Source organism: Phaseolus vulgaris, chromosome 8 (assembly GCF_000499845.2).
Source record: "Phaseolus vulgaris cultivar G19833 chromosome 8, P. vulgaris v2.0, whole genome shotgun sequence".
NCBI lineage: Eukaryota > Viridiplantae > Streptophyta > Magnoliopsida > Fabales > Fabaceae > Phaseolus > Phaseolus vulgaris.
Window position 1 is genome coordinate 58,759,624 of NC_023752.2, and position 23,709 is coordinate 58,783,332.

The 23,709-nt window shown below is 28.4% G+C and overlaps 1 protein-coding gene across 1 annotated transcript; it reads left to right on the plus strand.

Annotated features, from left to right (window-relative positions):
- Positions 1 to 8,866: 8,866 nt before the first annotated feature.
- Positions 8,867 to 9,908, plus strand: LOC137825411 (uncharacterized). Its single transcript, XM_068631081.1, has 2 exons — positions 8,867 to 9,237; positions 9,518 to 9,908. Exons 1-2 carry the CDS (start codon positions 8,867 to 8,869, stop codon positions 9,906 to 9,908), a joined length of 762 nt encoding a protein of 253 aa, XP_068487182.1.
- Positions 9,909 to 23,709: the final 13,801 nt, after the last annotated feature.

Here is a 23,709-nt window from a genome sequence, read left to right on the forward strand (position 1 = left end):
ATTATTATTATATTATTCATAATTGTTATTATTATTCTTTTCAGTAAATTAACCACTGCTGTCTCATTTTTCTTGCTTAAATAGGCATGCTTAGCCATAATAGGACAATACTTTTCTTTCCTACATTTTTTTATTTCTCACACACCTTTGGATTGGGATTTTGTAATCTTCTCTGCACTAAAATAAAAACAACCACACACTCACAAAACACAGCTGATTGACTTATCAAAGAGTGACAAAAAACCCACCCTGTTTTTTCTTCCTTTCTTCATTAGCCTTTATTCCTGTTTTTGAAAACCATACAAAGACTTTTACCCTAAATTTAATTCCACCATAAACTTTCTCTCTCCCTCTTTTCTTCTGTTTCTGCGAATACTTTATTAAAATTTAAGGATGTGTGCATTTCAAGATTTTCTTCATTCATTAGTTGGGAAATTATTAGAAATAATGGTTCCGGATTTTTAATTTGGATTTTGCTAACCAGCTCACACATGATAATCAATTAAGCATTCATTACTTTTGGCTGATTAACCAATTACTTCAAATTATTGTTTTACAAATTTTATCTTCCACACTTCTGCTAAACTAAAACTTTTACTGTTCCTCCTATAGTTTTCACTTTTACTTCACACCTACATGCACATGCATAAACAACCTATTTACAACCATTCTAAAAGATAACTCTACAAAAACTAATAAATAACTAAAGAGTTGTGTTTGTGTTGTGTAATTATACTTTTTAAATAACTCTCTCCATATTGAAAAAAATAGAGTGTACATATTTAATATTTTAAAACACAAAGCTTTGTTAAATATTGTTATTACAAATAAATAGAAATAAATGACAAGCTCTTTGTTACAATTTTGTTGATAAATATTGAATCTTATATTTCTGAATAAGAATTTTAATTATTAAACCATTACTCCAAGATTATTCAGTAAATACCCTCTTTGTTTAGAAAGTCAGTTTGGAGAATTAAAAAATTGAAAAATTGAATCTGGGTTTGACACTATGCCAATTTTCTATATTGGAATGATTGAAAATCCATTAGCATTGACCAGAGTTGAAGATGAGTTAGGGTTTCCAAAACCCTAGGCTAAATCGAAGATAATATAGTGATTTTATGATAATAAAAAAAACATGTATTGGGAAGTAACCCTATCTTTAAATGCTGACACCGTAGGTGACAAACAATGCTCTAAGCTTGGTCTTGGAGTCTCAGCTTTTTTAATCAAGCAGTTAATTAATGAAGATTTATAGTTACAGTGCCCAGTGCCACCAACTCCAATGTTACCAATGGAAAACACTAATTCAGAGGCACTGTTTGCGGAATCCATTTAATGCTTAAATTGGGTACAGTGAAGTTCATTAATTTCTTTAGCTCTCACATACACTATTTTTTTTCTATTTAACTACAATAATAATAAAATATCATTAACTTTTTATTAATTTTAAACAGTGTTTTTTCTTCCCTGTAATTCATGACCTTGTTCTCTTTCCAGCCAACCTTCCAACCATTCTCTTACAATTTCTGTCATCTTCTCTTTTGACGCGTTGGTGATAAATGGTCTTTACCCAACATGCACAGAGAAGTAGTTAAATATTTCATTCGTATTGTTCATCGAATAATAGCAAATATTAAATAAGAAGTCATTCTACAGAGCATGATCGTATCATTATGTAAGACCTTGAATCAAGGTTATGTTATAAACATATTTTCTAAATCAATTTACTTTCTTCTTGTTTTATTTACATCAATTTAATCATGTTTTAGCTTAGCATAGCTAAAATAATTTATTATTTAATTTAGAGGAACAGTTCTTTTGTTTGACTGCTTGAGAGTGCATTACTCATTTAATTTCATTTCAAAGTAGTTTTCATTTAAGTTTAAAGAAAATATATAAACTTATTTTAGAAGGCACTGAAAATTTTAGTTTTAGAAAAATATGTAAATTTAAATGTCTAGAGTCTTAAAAAAAATTTTAAATAAATAATTTATTATTTTAGATTGTATAAATGTTCAATGTGCAGGTCCATGTACACCCATTTACTTTCATCTTCATTGCTAGATCCTAGAATATAAAATATATATATATATATATATATATATATATTGAAAAAAAAAACATATACAATATTCTTTAATTTTTAGCACATGTTGTTTACTTTTTATTTATTTATTTATTTTAATTTATCTTATGTCAAGATTTGTATTAAATATATGATTTTAAAGAATTAAAAAAAATTAATATACAAGTTTAAAAAAATGTCGAAACAGTCTTCACTCATATGAAGAATTAAAACTCTTAGTAGTTTTTAGATTTATTTTTTTTAGTATGTTACTCAAGCGATAATATAATGCTTGAAAGAGAGAAAATAGGTGTTTATTCTCTTATTTGGAGTTGGTCACTCACGGAACACAAACAAGCTCAAATAAAATTGTATATTTAAGGATACATTAATTATTTATCACATGATAAAGGTTAAGTTACAATTAAATCATTATGTTTGGATTAAAAGGATTGTGTTGTGAGTTAAGAGGGTGTTATTCAATACTCATAAAATATAGACTTTATATGTTATATGTGTCTTTGTATGTGATTATGTGTGATTCTATGTTTTTGAAACTTGAAGTCCAAATATTATAAAAACAAATATATTATTTTAATATTCCTATTATATTATTATATATGTATGTTGTAGTTGTGAGACCTCAAAGACAGTATTAGGATATACTTTGTTTATTTTTTTTATTGATTTAATAGTTTGTTTTTTTTTTTTTTCTCTCTTTGTTTTTAAAAGAGAACTATATCGCACACAAATATATAATGAGTAGGCAATATTATGTAAAAGGATTAGAATATCTATACTATTCGGCTTTGGTTTGTTTATTTTTTTTTATCGTTGATAATAAAATAATATTTAATTTTATAAATTAATCAATAATTTAAAATGAAATAAAACTTAAATGATTTAATAGACATTTTAGTCTCATTTGATGTAAGATGAGGGAGGAAAAGTGAAAAAGAAAATATACACATTTTTATAATAAAAAATTAATAAGAAGACTAATCTGTAGAGTTATAAAATGTTGAACATTGATAAACAATGCACCTATTTGATTTTTCTTAACACAATCTTATTGGTATAATATTAGCATCTATTATATACACAAGCTATTAACATCTATACTATTGAAACAATTAATTGAATATTTTCTGAATTAGCTCACTCTATCACATACATCAAATATTAAAGTCAATGGTAAGTAAATAAAACAAGAGTTTGTAATAATAACTTTGTTCATGATCAAGTATAATGTCATAATCACAGTTCACAATTTAGCACCTTTAGTGAAAATTGAAATTCTGAACTTAAAAAGGTCAATGTTTGAAATTTCAAAAGAGTGGGGGTGAAAATGTATGAGAAGGTGATATGATACTTTTCATCCGTACATGCATTATGAAAGACTTAAAAAAGTAGATGTAGTTTTGTCAAAAAACTATGTGGTTAAAAATTGTCAAAGCAGCTTTTAAATGTAGCAGGAAAAGAAAAATGTATCTTAATGCATTGGTCAGAAGACTGTCATAACATCCATAACACATGCTCTGCTCTCCTGTGTGTGTTTCACACTCATATTAGACACAACTTAGATAAAGGTTAAGAATGAGCCATTTGATTTTGTACTTCTCCATCACAATTTCATCTAATGCTCAGAAATATTATTGCACAACTCTGCATCTAGTTTTTGTTTTTGGGTCAATTATCCAATAACAGTACAACTTTGCTCGTGAAAGCATTTTCAAATCAATCAGTAAAGATAATGTAATAGCCGACACATTGAATGTGATACTCAAATGTTAAATTAAAATATCTTTTCGCTGTCTTTTTTAACAGCTATGAGATCCACGTGGAAGATATTCACACAATTATATAGTAGTACTTCAAATATATAATAAAGTCTGCTAAAGTTTATTTTGAAACTTAGTCATCACCTTTGAAAAACTGAACTCTAAACCATTTGATATACTAAAAATCTTGATATATTAAAAATCTTGAATAAAGTATGTGATTAAAATCTTTTATACAAGGACGAGTAATTTTATATCTAATTATGAAATTACACTAATCCAAATTTTAATTGTAGTGTGATATCAAATTTAATTTTAATTATTATTGTTGAATTTATCTAACTGTTCTTAAAGCTTAAAGCACTTAGAAAGACACAGGTACTAGTGTTTTTGAGGAATTTTATCCCTCCACTTTTTTTTAAGTTTCAATTTTTTTTTATATGGTGTGCTTTTTCAAATATTTTTTTATTACATGGTTATTTCCTTTATTTGACTCAAATATGTTTTAAAAAAATTTAATATATATTTTTCTCATAATTTTGTGTGCTAAGTCAGAGAGAAACATTCTATTATAGTGTAGTTAAGGGGCATGGTGAATGTAATAAAAATATAAATTTAAGTTATTTATTAGTCTCAGTTATGTTGGTTAGTGTGTAATACTTGATCTTATTTTATTTAAAAATAATTTTAAATAATAAATAATAAAAACTCTGTAAATAGAAAATAGACATGTATTTTTTTTTATCAGCACATGTATTTTTTATCTAATTTATAAATTTTTTTCTTTAGGATTTACAATATTCCACTCACGTTAAATTTAAAGAAATATATAATTATTATTTATTAGTGTAAAAAGAGGATTTTCCGACGGGTATACTTAGTGGTTTAAGCAGTCCTACAAGAAAATCATCAAATAGAAATCGATTTTTAGATACCAAAATAATTAGTTACAATAGTAACTAGATTAGAGACCATTTTAGAAACTAAAAATAAAATTAGTTTCTAAATTAGTTTATATCATTGTTAAATAGTTTCTAAATTGGTATCTAATTAGCAACCAAGGTTTTAACTACCAATTATTTAGTTTCTAAATTTGGTAACAAAAACCTTGGTTGCTAATTAGATACCAATTTAGAAACTATTTAACAATAATAGAAACTAATTTAGAAATAAAAAAAAAATTAGTTTCTATTGCAACTAATTATTTTGGTCTCTGAAAATTGGTTTTTATTTCATGATTTTCTTGTAGTGTAGGAACATCGTCTACAAAAATACAATAACAATTTTGAAAACAAAATTAATGCATAGACTATGGTTTTTTAGGCAACTGTCGCATATACCTTTGTCTGATGCTTTTTTTATTTTCCATTCTAGATTTTGTTCCTTTACCATAACCTTTTTCCACCATCTTGATTTGCCACAACTCAAATTGTTACCTCTCAAATATTTCTCGACTTCAAACTTGATGGTCATTTCTTTATCTTCTTGACTTTGACTTTCTTTTTTTGTCCTAACAGACGTTACCAATTGTTGGATTACCAACAATAACAGAGCAAGAAAAATAAAACAAGATTGAAGAAAACATTTTAGGGTTAACTACGTTATAGGCGATGGTTGTTTTAAGTAATCTTGAGGTGCAAGCAAGATAAGGAGCTTAGTAAACTAGACAAAAAAAGTTTTGGTAAGTGATCCAATCTCTAACAAAGATTATGTTCTTTGCTTCTTTTCAATAGTGATTAGTAAAGGAGTAGTTTGTTGCTATATGGATTAAAATTTGATGGATTACTTGAATCATTATTTGATTTTTTAGCTGTCAAGCTGCTCATAGTTATGTCACATCCAGGTAAAGGATGTAATATATTTATATATTTAATGATTAATTATTTAGATGTGAGAAATGTTTGATAGTTGAATTGTTAAATGTTTTATATATGTATAAGTTTTACTATAATTTGGAGTATGTATGGTGTCAGTAAGTCTTTGGTGTGGAATGTCATAATTTTTGAAGATTTGGATAATATTTGTATTTTTTTTTTTTTTATCTTTTCATTGATTTTATTCGTGGTATGTTGATAATTAGTTGTGTGAGGGTTTCAGAGTTTTTGGGAAATTATGCAGATACGTCAAGGAGCTTAAGAAATGACTTTGGTCACTCAAGTACTAGTCATGAATGAAACTCTGGAGCTTGTTGAAAAAAATCAAACATGTATCATTGAAGCGTTGTGTTTACACTTAAGCAATGAATGCTCATGGATAGAGTTTGGTTCTTAAATGAAAAGAGACAAATTAATTTTGCTCTCGTGTGGTATTTCACCCATACATCATGAGATTACTTAAGTGGTGGTAGTTTTTTCAATTATGGAAAATGAAGTCAGTTAAGTGATGATAAATTTTAATATGTGAATTGTGTAATTAATTATATATGTGATGGTGATGTATGATTAATGTATGTATACATTATTATATGTATATGATCAGCATAATAAAGGTGAAAGAGCTCTTAATGTGTGTGTATGCCTTTATGTATATATTTATGAGTTGAGCTATATCTATATGCATACATACTTTAGTGAGTGATTGATATATTGATACTCGAGGTAACATTGATCTGTGTGATGAGTAATTTTTGTGGCGAGGTGTTAAGCATATTAATTCATTGAGTATAAGAGATATTTTGACCTCATTTATACTTTGATCATATAGATTAAGACAGTAAATGAAGAAAAGATAAAAGAGGATTAGATCTAACTTGACATATAAACATATCATATTAACCTAAGATATTAGGATTAGTATATTAATGATATTTTCAAGAATTATGTGATAATTAATGGTTGGATATATGTTTAATATAAATGTTTTTTTTTTTTAAGAAATCATATAATGATTACACTATATATTGAAGATGTATACAAGAAGTTTGACATTTTATTAATAATATTTCAATTTCTACTTCTTATTATTAGAGGTATTGTTGAGAAATTCTTTCATCTATATGTGAGTTAGCAAAAGTAACATAATAATGAAATTAATTAGTGAGGAGATGATAATATATACTTATCGCGGGAGCTAAATATAATTTAAGTAAGTGTATTTACATTTTTTTAATAAGATTGTTTACAATAAAATTACATGAATCATATCATCTACAATATTTTCAGTCTAATTCACTTAATTTAAGTTATTTTTTCTATATCAAAATAATATTTTTCTTCTATTTATTTTTTCCTTTTCACTCACATCCTCTTTCAAACAAAATGTTAAAAAAATGAGAAAGAAAAGGAAAAGAGAATGGTTAGAAAAATGAGAATGAAGAAAATAGAAGGTTTTGTTGGATTGATGATTGGAAAATGAGTGAAGATATTTGAGTCCCACATGATGACATTTATGAGATGTCAGATTGACAAGAATGTATGGTAGAGAATATGGAATGGCGTGTATTATCATACTTAATATTTGGTACAGAGCTGTACCGTGCAAACAATGCTCATTCCTCTATTCCATCACCAACCATTCATCATCCCGGTCCCATCATATCAAACATCTTCAAATTAACATCAAACTTTCATCCCTACATAATTATTTTATCCATCTACTTTTTTTTAATACTTTCCTCCATTATATTCTCATAATCATATAATATTTCCTTCAATTTATTCTTTTCTTCTTTTTATTTCTTGTAGGAGTATGTATATATGAACATTAGTATTTCTTTATATTATTGGGTAATTTTATAAATAAATATTCAGTGTTTAGTAGTTCACTACGTGGAAATACGTTTTTCATCTGGCAGGTTATTCGGTTATTCCTAATAGAATATCTATTTTTCTTACTGAAATTAGTTATTGATAAAATTGTCAGATATTTTAAATATAAAAAAAAAAGTAGGTGCATTGCCTCTCCATTTGAGATTGCTGAATTAATGTAAGTTTCTTTATTAATTTCTTTTTTGGTTTCTAAGTTTTTCGTAGATTGAGTCACCATTCTTTGGCCTTTAAGTTATTATTATAACGTACGAAATCAAACAACTCAATGAAAAGTTTATTTAATGAGAATTTTTAAAATTATGATATTCATTATCACATTTACTTCAGAAAGATATAAATTCAATGCAAACGTGCAGCTCAAAATAGTTTAGGTGAATATTTCAATCATATTGCATGTGTTTTTACTCTTTTTTTTAAAAAAAAAACGAGATAATTATGTTTGTTACTAAAACATTTTTTCCATTTGCTTGAACATTAGAAAGACTTTTTATTCCCGTAGAATAATCTCTTTGTAAAGTTACTATCGTTAATTTTATTCTTTATAAACCCTGATGGACAAAATATATATATATATATATTAACTATTAAAATTTTAAAAATCACATGTCATTTTTCTTAGGAAATTGCGTTTTCTTGTTAAACCTTTGTTTTTCTTCCATTAAAACTGAAAAAAAAATATAGAAGGAAGAAAAGAATATTTATTTTACATTAATTAATCACATGATATAAAAAATATTTTATATTAGTCTAAATAATCAATAAAATTAAAAAGAAAACATTTATTTAGGTTGATATCATCATAAAAAAATCTTATTTCACATTAGTTTTACCCAACATAACCAACGAAAAAAAATAATTATTATAAGAATAGATATAAAAAGTACATATCACTTTAATTTTTGTCATAACAACTTAAAAAGTATCTTTTCTCTTAAAAACAAACTATCATTTTAGTACTAATCTAAAACCTATAAAGTAAATAATTTCTATAAGACAATTTGAACAATAAAAATAGTTAAAATCTGTATTTCAACTTTTAAATACGTAATAATTCACACTATATAAAATATTTACACATGATAAAACTGAAATGCTACAAAAGATAAATAATTTATTAAAGTCATATCCGCTTACATATTAACATCGGATATGGGTTGATTCTAAAACAACTTAAACATGTGGAATATATTAACGTTTTTAAACTAATTAAGTATTTTGAGAATGATCTATGGTGCGACAATAAGGACATGGTTAAGGATAAAGTCAGAGACTTCTTCAAATCTCGTTATGACGAGGATGATGAGTTACCTGTGAGATTGGATAATGCAAGTTTTAACTTTATTTCTAGTAAAGATAATGGTATGTTGGTAGGAGCTATAACTGAAGAGGAAGTAAAGTTAGCAGTTTGGAGTCATGATAATTCAAAGAGCCCTGAACCAAACGAATTTAACTTCAGTTTCGTTAAATTTTGTTGGGAGTTATTAAAAGAGGATATAATCATGATAGTGAATGAGTTTGCGGGCAGAGGAAAATGGTCCAGGGGTTTCAATGTGACATTCATAAGTTTGATACCCAAGGTTAATAACCCCCAACAAGTCTATGATTATAGACCTATCTCGTTGGTTGGATGTTTATATAAAATAGTCTCAAATATTTTGTCGTTAAGGTTGAAAAAGGTGATCAATAAAGTTATTGATCATTGACAATCAACTTTCCTACAAGGTAGCGGGTTATTAGATATCGTTCTCACGGCTAATAGGTTTTAGAGAAGGTGTGGAGAGCAAGAAGAAAAGTTGTGTTTTCTTTAAAGTTGATTTTGAGAAGGCTTATGATTCTATAAGATAGGAGTTCATCTTTTATATGCTAGGAAGGTTAGGTTTCTATGAAAAATGAATTAGATGGATTAAATCTTGTTTGGAATCTTCCTTGGTGTTTGTGCTTGCAAATGGGAGCTCAACGAAGGAGTTTTTGGCTGAGGGATTGGTAGAAGTGTCAAGGCAAGTTGTGGAGAAGAATCTGGGAAAGAGTTTGGAGATCGGGGACAAAAAGGTTAAGGTAAACATGCTCCTATATGCAAATGATACTTTGTTCTTTTGCGAAGCAAACACTAAAAGTGTATTTAACTTAAAAGTTATTTTGAATTGCTTGGACTTAGCCTCTGGCCTTAAGGTGAATTTCTTGAAGAGAAGAATTGGTGGGGTGGGACTTGATCAGTTTGTGGTTCAACGCTTTGCAACAATTCTCAACTGTGATGCAATGAAATTACCTTTTAAATACTTGGGATGCTAGTGCAGGGTGTCACAAGAGAGGTGTGTTTTGGGATGGAGTGTTAGAAAAAATCAAGAGTAGAGTTGGTAGATGGAAAGGTAGATTCCTCTCGATGGTAGGGAGGATTTATTTGATTAAATAGGTCGTTTCATCTATTCTGTTATTTTATGTATCTTTATATAAGTTGTCTATTGTGGTGCCCAAGGAAATGGTGAAATTACAGAGAAACTTTCTCTAGGGATGGGGTTTGGAAGGGAGAAAGATCGTTTGGGTTTCTTGGAAAAAAATTTATGAGCCACGTGAAGTTGGTGGTCTCGGTATCCTAGATCTTGGATTATTCAATGTGGCATTGTTGAGAAAATTGATTTGGCGCTTGATATTTGAAAAGGACAATTTGTGGAGGTTGGAGAAGTCTAAAAGAACAAAGGAATATTTATAAGGAGTCTTTATGGTAGAGAGATCTAAAGGGGGTTTGGGGTTTAGAGAAGTGGGGAAGGAATTTTGATGACTGCTTTGAGTGGGCATTGGAAACATGAAGGAAGTCAAATTTTGGAAAGATATCTGCATGGGTAATGAAGATCTGACTAGAAAATTCCCGAGGCTATTTTCCTTGAGTAACTCTAAAGACACTAATATAGATTCTTTTGGGGTTTGGACTAATGGTAGTTGGGAGTGGAAGTTAGTTTGAAGATGGGGCTTGTTTATGTCAATGTTGTATAGGGAAGTGTTTGGATTGCAGTTGTTAGTAAGATTTGGAGACATAGGAATAAACACATTCTTAAAGGTAGAAGGATTGATCATTCTGAAATATTTTTATTGGTTCAATTAAAGGTATGGTATTGGGTTACTACTAAATTTGCCTCTGCATACTTTTCTTATTCTGATTTGTGCCTTGATCCTTTGGTTTATATGTATTTGATCAAGAGACTCTGAAACTCTAAGCCTTTTTCTTTTAAGAAAGTTGTGATGAAGTGTTAGGTTGTTTCTAAGGTGTCGTTATTTCAATTTGTTGACTTGTTTTTTAGTTACTCTAGTAGAATGTTTGTGGTAAGCTTTTGGGGGATAGATGTATGTTTATGTTCAGTTTTATATAAAGGTCAGGTCACCCCTGAAGTGTATTTATTTTTTCTTGTTGGTAAAAAAACTGTGTAAGCTCTTAAATAACGTCATCCTTTATTTGTTGTCTTGTACCTATTCCACATACTCCTTTCGAAGTGCAAGAGAGAAATGAAATTTTCATTACGATGAGGGTCCAAAGAATAATTGAGTCTCCACATATCAGGAAGTTGTTGATATAAAAAATGTCATGTATATTTTAACTTCCAAAACTTTATTTAATGATGTTATTTCAAAAATCATTCTCATATTTAAATTTGAGAAGCATTTCTAATAAATATAAGTAGCCTGTATGGAATAAATTAATTAAATATGATTAAAGTAGATGTGAAATTAAATAATTTGTGTTATATACTTAAGCGTTTTGGTGGGATGAGAGATGAAAGAATGTGAATTTGGTAATTATTAATTATTAGATGTGGTGAAGTAAAGAAGCAGACATAAGCAGTCTCTATTGTTATCATCCCCTAGAATCCTAAGCACTTTAGTTACATATTTAGCAATGAAATTTCTTTGTTGCAGTAAGTTGAATAGTACTACAATCTAAGTGATTGTTACTTGAATTCACAATGCTACAGGGACAATATATTTTCTCATTTATGAAGATGGTACTGGTGGAAAGGTATTGTTTAGTGAATGAAGCCATACATGTTGATTGTACAAGATATTGACTTTCTCTGTCACGCAGATTATACAGAGAAAACAGAGTCTGAGGAACATGAAAAAAATAGAAATGATATTAATATCGGTCCCCTCATACGAGGCACTGATGATGTTGAAAGAAAGAAATGTGTGACAAACACAATTGTCCAAATTAAAGAAAGGAGAACTTCTTTTTGCTATGAATTCTTTGAAGCCACAGAAGCAAAATAACTGCTACATGAAAGTGAATATGGAAACATTATGTAAAAGGAAATAAAGGGTACTAAATGGAACAAAAACAAACCAGAAAGATAACATGAATGATCGATAACTGTGTGTTTAATAGGGAGAGATCCAAGTGAAGAACATTATATGTCCACCTGCCAACTTGTCCCTTGCTCAACCTATTTACAACTTTACACCAATAATTGGACTCATCATACAAAATAAGAGTAAAAAAAATGGATCAAAACCAAAAACAAAAAATTGTTGTGATGTGATTTGGTAGAGAGGGAGGAATAAAGATGTGTGTCGGGAGAATAGGAATTATGTGAGACCAAGATAAAGATAATAATTAAGAGGACAAAGTTCTTAGTGCTTTTTTAGGTTGCATCATATCATATTATATTATACCTATTACTATTATAAAAATAAACAAGGAATTGGAATGGAAGAAAAAGGAAGGATTTATTTTATACACATTTCTTTTTAAAACTCGTGAAAAGCTAGATTCCCGGAAGCAAGAAAGAGTAGAAAAAGATTGACATGTACAATGATTAACGTAATACTCAGAGTGTGTGCATGCATAAAAAAATGGATTAAAATTAAACCATTCACAGCTTAATAATTTAGTTTATTAGGTGCAGGTGTTTCCTTTAATTTAATAATTTCGTGCGTGAAGTTCACTTCAAATTTTAATTTATTCTCATCTTTATGGTAGTGGGGTATGTGAGTAGATCGCATTCAGTCCAAATTCAAACCTCATTGTACAGGAAAACAAAAACATTATACATTAATTAATGTATTCCAATGTCCTTCTTTTTTATATTAAGGTCAGTTTCATCCACAAAACAAGACATGTCGCATGACATATAGTTAGGTTTAGTTTTCATTTTTTGTTAGATTAACATTTTTAAGCTTACATTATTTGTTAGTGTTTTATTTTAGAATTTTTTTAGTAAATGATATGGATCTGAGAATATTTTGATGTGTAGTGTCATGTGTGTGTACGTTTCTTCTCAAAGCTATTGAAAGGTAAGAGAGAGAGAGAGAGAAAGAATATATCGGGGAATGAAAGTCTCCTATGATTCTGCTGGACCCTACCTTTTGACTCTTTCAATTCCAAACTAACATAGAGAACAAAGACATGTTCCATTAAGGATTCAACATCCAACCAAATCAACTCACTATGTATTATTATTATTATTATTATTATTATTATTATTATTATTATTATTATTATTATGTTTTCTTAATTTTAATGTCTGCATGATTTCGTATGAATCAAATTTTTGAAACTTGATTTTAACTGAAAATGAATTCATGAAGGTTGTGTATTTTAATTTAAATTTAAAAAATCAGAAACTTAAAAATTTTAGAATCTCTTACCATAATTTTTGTAAACGCGCACATGTATCATGTATACGGTTTCCAACACACAGCTGTCTCAATTTCCGTCGCTACGTGATTTATATTAACTTTTCATTTGGGCCCACCTGTGGCCCGTATCCTACCATAACTTGTCAAATTATTTCACTGTATAATTTTCATCAACATGTTTATGAATTTGGAAAAAAAATTAACAAAAATAACAGCAGAAGAAACGTGAAAGAATTAATTGTTGTTCAAAAAAGTAAGTTTTGTTTTAAAAAATATTTATCTTTCACTGTGGAAATAAGGAAATAGACATATTCATATTGTGTAGAGAGCGTGAATGAAATACCTGAAGTTAACTTTTTTAAAAAGAAAAAAAGGTGATACATTGAGCCAAACATAACATTTACTTCCTAAAGCGCTTCTGCGTTCGCTCTTAGTATGGGCTTGGGAATATAAATAGAAAATGGTAAAATAAAAAAAATTATGATTGTGATTTTCGTATGTTTAAAAGAGAAAAGTAGCGTGTATCTCTTGGTAATGTGTGGTGGAGAGAGGAAAAATTGTGTGGTGATTCCGAAAAGCAAAGAAAGCAAAATGGGAAGGTCCTTGTTGTTTTTCTGCTTGTGACTTGCAAAAATGTTCACGTTTTCACCAAATTGGAAAAGCTGACCTCAGCATCACCTTCACCAAAACTATGGTAATTCCCTTTCCTAAACTTACATGCACATTCATTTCACTTCTCCTTTTTAATCTTTTTGCATATATCTGGGAATATTTTCAATCTGTCTTTTCTTCCATTGTGGTTAGTGAAGCAAAATACTAAAACATGCCTATCTCGTAACTCATCTGTTATATAACGCAACCCAAACCCCACCTTAGACATTATTTTTGTTTTCCTTTTCAATTTATTATTATGTCACATTCTTTTGCTCTTATAACAAGGACATTTTTTTAATATTAAGTAATTCAAACAAAAATCATCCAACACAAACAAAATGTGTTCTATTGCTTCATTCTGGAGAATAATTTGTCTATGAAGGGATGACAAAGTGTGAGTACAATCTACTGTTATTAGAAATTAACGTACTACGTAAGGTGGGGGAAAGCTATACAAATCTACATCAAATTCCAAATTAGCTCTTCACACACAAATTCACAACTAGAAAATTTAGGAGCAGGAGATACATAGTCTTTAACTCTTGTAATTAAATTGACTAATGATATGTTAACAACATTACACTAAAATACAATTGAAGAAAAAAATATTTTTTCATTAAAATAAAATAATTAAAATTATATTATATGACACTGCGGTTGTAGTAATATCTTCTAATTAAATTAGACAAATTGAAATCACTTCATGACGTGACATATTTGAAGCTTCTGCCGAATAACAATACTTTGTTGTCTTTGTGTTTCTAGTTAGCAACATGGATTAATTAGACCTATGTTTCTAAAATTAAAATGATTTTTTTTCTTCTAAACTTAAGAAACCAATTTGCTAATTCTAAAAGTTCTGGGACATCTTTAACATTAAAATAACATTTTGGTTTGATTTCACTTCGAAAATGAAAATGTAATACCAAAGAAAAAGGTGGAATGGTTGATCATAGTGAAGTTTTCTCTCTGACACAGATAAAAGTTTGATCTTGGATCTCATCAAAGATACCGTCAGTTAATTTCTCATTCTATGATTGGTGTCTAGAACTCTTTGTATGTATGCATTCAATTTAGTATTTTTATAAGGGTTGATCCTTGTTATTCTTTTTTATTATTGATTGAGATGAGATAGATACTATGAGATCTTTTTGGTTGATATGTAGATGCAAATGTACTCTTTGAACATCATTATACTGTATAAGGGTTGGACCACCCCTGAAGTTGACCCATTTTATTTTATTGCTATTTGCTGACAAAAAAACACTAACGAAAGAAAAAAAGCCAAGTGTTAGGATGTTTTTATTAGTGCACATAATGTGTTTTTGTCCACGGAAATTAAATTATTAGCATAGGAATATGATAAGAACAATTTTTTTATTCATATATATCACGTCTTATGTAGATTCATAATATCTATATTACCTAGTCGAATTTTATTAGACAAAATCTATTTCAAGAATAGTCCAATATTAAAGTGTTAGATGTAACGTTATTTTGTAGTTTTCTTTTTAATTATAGTAATTAAGAAAGTTAGACTCTAGTAAATTGGAGTAATTTTTCAAAATGTACGTTGCTAAAAAGAGGAAGAAAAAAGTTGGACTGGTTTAACCTATACGAAATCTACTTACACGACTAAAGTAATCTATTCTCCACTTTAATCCAAGAATTGGTTCAAAAACTTGAAGTCTCCACACACAAAAAAATACTATCTAAATTAATTGAAATCTTTGTCCAAATTTTATTTTAGACAAAGTGTTCCTTTTATATATAATAACCAAAACCCATGCACTATCAAACTCAAACTTTCTCTATACAAAAGAAAATTAACAATTATTATATAAGATTAGCTTATCAACGCGAAACATATCTTTGAGACTTATGTAGAGAGATATACATATAATTATTATAGTGTATATTTCAAAACATATACTAATTGGAATTTAATTCCATTAATAACGAAAATAACATATTTCAAAGTAATATGAGAAATATAAAAATCTTTTTACATTTTAAATTTTTGTCTTTAATTATTTATTTCAAATGTTCTGTTCGTTTTACTTGTATCCTATGCATTTGGACAATAGCACAGAACCAAGGTCCAATAATGAAGAAAGCTTATAATGAAAATGAAGATAATATATTGTGATGCAAATAGTGAATTTGCAAAGTCAAACATCTTGATAAATGTAAAATTTTGTCCCAAAGTATCATTTGGTACAAACCTATATAATTTGTGGCCTACTAGCTATGCTTTAGCATGCGCATGTCTTACTTTCTCTCACTCACACGCACAAAACACGACACAAACTTGGTATTTACATGTTAAAAGGGATGTTTAATATTTTTTAAACAATTACAAGTATCTAATAAAGCTTACTTAATGTTATTTAATTTTAGTTCTTTCAAACTATGTTTGTTTAGTGCTATTTATATAGTCTACTATTAAAGTGTACTTTATCTCATCTTATGAAAGATCATATATATTTAACCTCTCAAAAATATAATATTGTTTAAATTCTTTATTATTTATAAGTAGATACTTTAGTGGTACAAAAGATGTTGGAAGAAAATTTAGAGTTATGCATTTTGAACTAACATATCTTGACATGCTTTTATCAACATTAGTTGACCTTTGACTAAATTAAATCATCTCCATTTTTTTAAAAATACTCATAAAATTCAAGTAGAATATCAGTTAAGATAGGTAAATACAATTCTTCTCGAACCAATAACATAACATTTTGTGAAGAGTACATGACCCGAAGGAAACTAGCTAGGCTTAAAAACATTATCTTGTATTATTTGTACTTGATACATTTCTTAAATGCTTTAATTAATTCATTTTATTTTTTATTGATAAAAACGACATCTAATTAAAAGTGTCATAAACATAAATTTTATGAAATTTTCATAAATATATATATATATACGTAATTATGAGCTAATACAAACATTATTCAAAATATATCTATAAATATATAGCATGTTATAGATTGTGTATATGTAATAAGTTCATTCGAGTTTTAATTGGAATGGCGTGTTCAATAATGAAGCATTGTAAGTTTCCTGAAGTGGCTGAGTTTGGGGGTTGAAAAAACAGTCTCCTCCAAAAACGGTTGTTCACAAGCCTTGAATCAGGGCCATATCCAACAATATTCCATGAACCTGAGATAGATAGTGTCATATCATTCGATGTAAATGTGTAACAAATGGACCTTTATCCCTTCTGTAATAGAAAAGAAAATAAGAACATAAAGTGCTTCTTTCTCTTACAAAATAAGAGCACAAAAGTAAGCATTATACCCCACTCTCACTCCTAATTTTCCCTAAGTTTTTCATCAGAAGTAGCCATAATTTATACCACTGAACAATGTTACACATGGTGGTAGAATAGTGAAGTAGATTCCTTTGAGGGTTTGAAATTGGTACTGTTGTATATAAGTCCCAAAGCATTGACAGGGTCATTGAACACTGAAGAAATTTAGTCTTACCCTAGGAGCATAGGTGCTATACAAGTTGTACATCTAACAGCAATAGGTTCATTTAATAATTTATGAATATAGAGAGAAGGAGAAAAGAAAGCATGAGAAAGACATGTCAAAGTCCACTTTTGTTGTGAGATGTTTGGAACTGAAGAAAAAAGGAAATGGGGTCTAAATTTGAAACCCCATTGCAAGCGAATATATTGAAGGTGAAAGAGCACCACCCAGAGATTGTACCTTGTAGTGTCCACCTCTTACATACCCAACTCAACCACCCACTCTCCCATCAATCACACAACTTCATCCACTACCTCTTTGCTCCTCTACAGTACACATCTAACGCGTCCAAATTGTAACCCCAATATAGCATATACTTGTCCTTTCCTTCTTTTTCATCTCCATAATTCTCCCTGTTATTTCTCCAAACAAAATTCCAACTGATAAATACATTTCTTACTAACTGTCATCCTTTTTACAACATTTTTTTAAGGATTTTGTTTCTTGCTTATGATTTTTATATACATGTTTTATCTTTAGCAGAAGTAAGTTTTGAACAGGAATGTATCTGGTATAATTTAAATTTTGACGTGCGGATCCCTAAACAACACTGAGAAACGAGTCAAGTTTTAATTCCTACATAACGCATTCTTTGAAAAAGGTGTGAAACTTGAATTTGGCTAATGCTGTGGATGAAAAATGAATTTGTTGAGAGATTTAAAAGAGTGGTGTGTGTGTGTATAAATATCTGAAAAACATACTGAAAAGTCAAACGCCCTACTTAGATTGGTTAAAAAGAGCCAAATTTAATAATTTTTGTGAAGTGATTAAAAGATTCTTAAACAGAATGGGAAAGACAGTAAATGGTAAGAGAAAACCGTGGTCATAAATTGTAACAGGTGATACGTGGAAGAAAGTTGTACGCTTTGAAGTTGACATATGGTATATGTATTCGAGCGTGTGCAAGAGAGAGAGAAGAGAGAGAAGAGAAGGTTTAGCAGAAGATGTGGTAATGGCGGTGGTGATGAGTATGTATGGGGTGTGATGACTTGTAACCCTATCATGGCCCGTTCTTCGAAAGGAGAATAATAAATGCAAAGGGTCAGAGAGAAAACAGTACTTTTTTGGCAGAACAGAAAAGAGGGTCCTGATGTGAGAGGTGAGAAAATGATTTTGTAATCGATTGCTTTATGATTGATGAGCATTCAAAAAGTATGCAGTTGACAGTGAGAGAGAAAAAGGTTACTGCTAAAAACCCCTTTCCAAAAGTTTCTTTATTTTTAACTTTTACTTTTATACTGACAAATCAAGAAAACTGTTCAGAGAAGAAAGAGAACAAGTATTAATTATGAGGTTATGATGACTATATCATCAACATTGCACCGCATGCATAGATAGATAGATATACATATACCTTCTTCTTCCTCTTGACTCGATTAATATATGCAGTACACTTTGTCCTCTGCTGATAGAAGGGAAAACACTTTCTAATTTGCTTTTCCCTATGCACACACACTTCATGGAGACCTAATTAATAAACCTTAATCTTCAGATATTTAGTGACTTAATTAAGTTTGAAGTGTTTGTAGGTGGAGGAAAAAGATGAACATGCACATGTGCTTTGTCAATGCACGTTAACAAATTTTGAATCAGAATCTTGAAGAAGTAATGACTTTGGGATGTTTTGATTTTCAGATGTGAAAAGAGAATGTGTAAATGTTTTTGTTGATGAGAAATGGAAATTTTGAAAAAGTTGAGATGAAAAAAAGGGAAAAGGAGTGAGTTTAGGTAAGAAAAGAAAAGCATTAGGGCATTAATGAAGGGTTTATATGCATGCATGTGTGTGAGTGGGATAAGGGACTGAGCTTTCACATCATGGCTTGTTAAGGGCCCTGACAGTGTCTTTCACCAAAGTCGCTGACTCTGTTGTCTGCCCCGCATTTAAAGCGCGCTCTGTTTCCCTACTCTCCAACCCTCTCCAATTCTCCATTTCTCTTCATTTCTCCATTTCTCTTCTCTTCCCAAACAACCACTAATAAATAACCATCTTCAAAACCCTCCTCCAATAATCATTCTAAACGTCATTTTTTTAAACTGCAAATGCTTTCTCCTGCACCTCATTACACTTAGGATGCTTCTTTCAAGCTACAATTCAGTTTCAAAAAAACCTTTTAATGTTATCATTATGAATACATACAAATGTAAGGTAATAAAAAACTAAGAAGGTTGTGTAGTGGTTATGACTCTCTTAGGAAATTCTTTTATTGAAGTTGGAAGAGAAATTTTTTTTTTCGAAGTGTTTTTTTAGTAAAGAATTAATTAAATAAAAAGATCAGGAGTATTTGAGTTGTGCTCCAATCTTTATATAAAGATAATTTGTTTAATAACATCTCACCAACTTCAACATATAAACCAACACTAAACAAAATATTAAATAAAAAATAATTTTAGAAATTAAAATAATTAATTATTATTTAAACATTTTAAAAAATAAAAAAATTATTATACTTAAATTTTTATTAATAGTAGAAATCACTTAAATATGAAAAAAAAATTTAAAATATTATCTAATTTAGTCAAAACTAATTATTTTTTGCCTTTAAATTTAATTATTTTTTAATGATTTTATTATAGTTCAAGTTATAAAGAAAAAAATTTATTTATAAAAAAAATATATGAATACTGTTTAGCATTCACTAGGTATGAAGTTTGAAAATTGTGTAAAGATTTTAGTTAACCGTTAATAATCGTAATTATTATTTTTCACTTACAAAAATTATAGCCATTTTCTTGACAAATTACTTCCATTTAATTAATAATTATTAAAAATAGGTATGTGATTCTGATGTTTCTTTCAACAGTCACAAACCTTGATTTTTGTGTAGTATCTAAAGTAGAGGTATTTTATTTTTACTTTTTATTTTTTGTTGTTCACATCACAAGCAAGCAAAATTTATCTTTACATAGTTTAAAGGCTGGCTGTCTTAAGTAGGAGCTATAACTCTCACATTACTTATAATTAGTAATTTGCATTTCACTGTGTTGGTAATTAATTTCATTGTTCCTTTACTCCATGTTCGAACTTTTGGCATCATAGATACCTCCTTTCTATTCAAATTGTATATACAAAAAATTATATTTACTTTTTTCCAAAATGAAAAATTAATTTGTGAAGGAAAGAAAGTGTGAGAGATAATTATAATGAAGAAGAAGAAGAAGAAGGTAGATAACACATGGGGTGGTCTATTTCATATATGGGCCTAAAGGCAGCAATAATTAGAAGGATACCCAAAGTGCTTCAACCAAAGAGTTTACTCTTCTTTACTCATCTATTATTTTTCTAATTATATTGCATGGTGTTCTTAATAAGTGGACTGAAAATTGTTGTTGATAATGGTTTGGTGGTAGTTAAGGACTAAATACCTACATGCTCATAGTATCTTCACCATTGGGTTGTTGAAAAATTTAATGTCAATAATGACTAACCTCTACCACATGATCAGCTAAAGGAATGAACAAAAGAGAATGGGATAAGGAATAAGAGAATTGACTTCACCTCATCAAACTTTTTTTTAATGTGGTTTTGGGAGTTAGGGTTTACCAAAACAATTGACCCTTGTTGCAACCCTAGCTAGTTCTAACTAGGAATTAGGCTCAAAAGGAATCAACTTTTCTGCTACTTCTCACTTTCATAATTTAATCATTTTACTTATTGCAAATTTACCATTTATATATGTTTAAATTTATATTTGTACAATTATTTTTATAATTGAAAGAATTCATGAATAAAAAATTAAGAACAACACCTTTTTAACAATATGATTAATCGATAATGGTGATTTTAATGGTAGTGGTGTTTTTCAGATGGTGTTCTACCAACTATATGATGTCTTTCACCTTACCTTAATGTGATAGTTAGTGAAGATAAAAGTGATAAAACAGTCTTGCATTAGAACCTAATAAAACCAATTAACAGTTCAGTGACTGTTTAAGTTTCTTCAAAATAGATTAACCTTGCAACAAAGAAAACCATATCACGTGTCAATATAGACTTGTAAATTTGGTCCAACTCACGAATTTGGTCCAGTCCACATGGTCAAGGTCAAAGAAGTCTACAGTATTAAAAAGTTCACATGAAAAAAGTCATATGATTAAATGTCCACAAAAATTCTATGAGCAAATGAGAGTTATTTTAAAGTAAAAAAATTATTAAAATGAGAAAGAAACAAACATTTTCTTAAAAAAATCTTTATAAGGATGAAAAAGTATTAATTATTCCGAAATTTGATTACTCACAACAAAAACAAATCATATTCATATTTTTTGGATTTTAAGTGCAATCCTATTACTAAATTTAGATTTAATATATAAATTAAATAATTTTTTTAATTTTAAAAATTATTGTAAGATTAAGTCAGTTTAAATCATGTGAGGTTAGTCAAATACTAGTCGAACTTAGATTAATATGATTAAGGTCGAGTTGAATCTAAGACAAGTCAAATCAATGTTAGTATAGTTCAGGTCCAAGAAAAGTTAGATTAAATTAGACCATGTCAAGTAGGTTAAGATGGGTCTACATAGGTCAAGTCAAGTCAAACTTAGTTTAGTTTGAGATAAGTCAAACCCATATCAAATCAAGATAAAATGAACTTATGTCGGACAAAATTAGGTAAAACTTAGTCGAACAAATTGAGTCGAACCTAAGTTAAATCAAGTAAGTTGAGTCCATGTTGAATTGAGCTCACTTTATATTAAGTTGGATGAAACCTAACTCAGACCAAGTCGAGTTTATCCAAAGTCAAGTCGAGTCCAAGTTAGGTCAAGTTGAATAAGACCATAATCAAGTCAAGTTGGCATGTACCCAAGTCAAGTTAATTCAAATTAGACCTAAATAAGCTTATATCTCAATAAAAAAGTTGGATTAGGTTAGACAAGTCATGGAAATTTAAGTCGAGACAAATCCAAGTTAAATTAGATTAAAATGTCCCAAATATTTTGAATGGATTCTAACCTTATAATTAAATTATAAATAATAAAATTAATTAAAGATCTATTGATTGTTAACTATTTAAAGATTATTTTATAATTTTGAAAATCTGAAAGATTCATGCAATTCTGAAATCTATTTTAGAATTACATATATTTTGTGTTGTAGTGGTGGATCAATTCATATCTGGTTATATTTGGTTGGTACAAGTCCTAATCCACTTTACGTTTATGACTTAACAAAAAGAAGCTTACTTTAAACTTTAATTAGAGTTAATCAATTGAAAAATTCATTTTAAATTACATTAAAATGATGGCGTATAAAAAAATTACGTTCTAGTCAGTTAAAAATGTTCTAAATAATTTATACAATTTAATCCTCCCTTTCAATCGAGTCCTTTAAAATAAACTTTTCAATGAAGAATATAAATTTGCAAGTAATGGGATGGGACCCTACCTCTTTCAATATTTCCAGAAGAATGGACACTCGTATTCAAACTTATCTCAAATTCATAGTTTATTAAAACAAGTATATATTGAAAACTTTATCTAAGCGCAGCTTCATATAAGTCATGTAATTTTTGAGATACCGAATTCTGAATGTGTATGCCCTTCCAAGGTTATTGGGCTTGTTTCACTGTTAGGCAAATAAATCTTAATGGGTTTGGGCACTCTACAATGTGGGCTAGTCTCAGACAATTATATTTATCTTTTTTAATAAAGATAAAGATATAAATACAAATGATAATTAACATTATCTTAAGATTTATTATATTTATACCATTACATAAACAAATACATTGATAGCTTTATTTACTGTTATCTTTTAATTAGTAAAAAATAAGTTAATAATTTATTTAATAAAATAAGCAATTGAATAATTTCTCTTTATTTTAAAATAATTAAATAACTTATTTTATTTCAAAATAACTAAATAACTTTTTATTAATACTGTTTTTTTTTTCAAATTATGTATATTTTTTAATTATTTATTGATAAAATAAAAATTCATAAAACTATAAAAATAATAAAATTAAAAAATTGTATAAATAAAAATATGAATAGGCAGGTTCCCATGTATTTCAGTAAATAAAATATTTCAAATATAATATAAAAAATAAAATTAATATTTATTTCTTTTTTTTTAAATAAGAGTACTCATTCAAATTAGAAATTTAATTACATGAGTAAATCTGCAAGACTCTCCTCAGCAATAATCGAAAACCATCAGCATGTATTTTCACACAAATCAAAAAATAAGAGTGTCCACAAATTTTCAAGTTTGTCTTAAATTGAATAATACGATCATTTCTATGTTATAAGCAAAGAATTATCAGCATGAC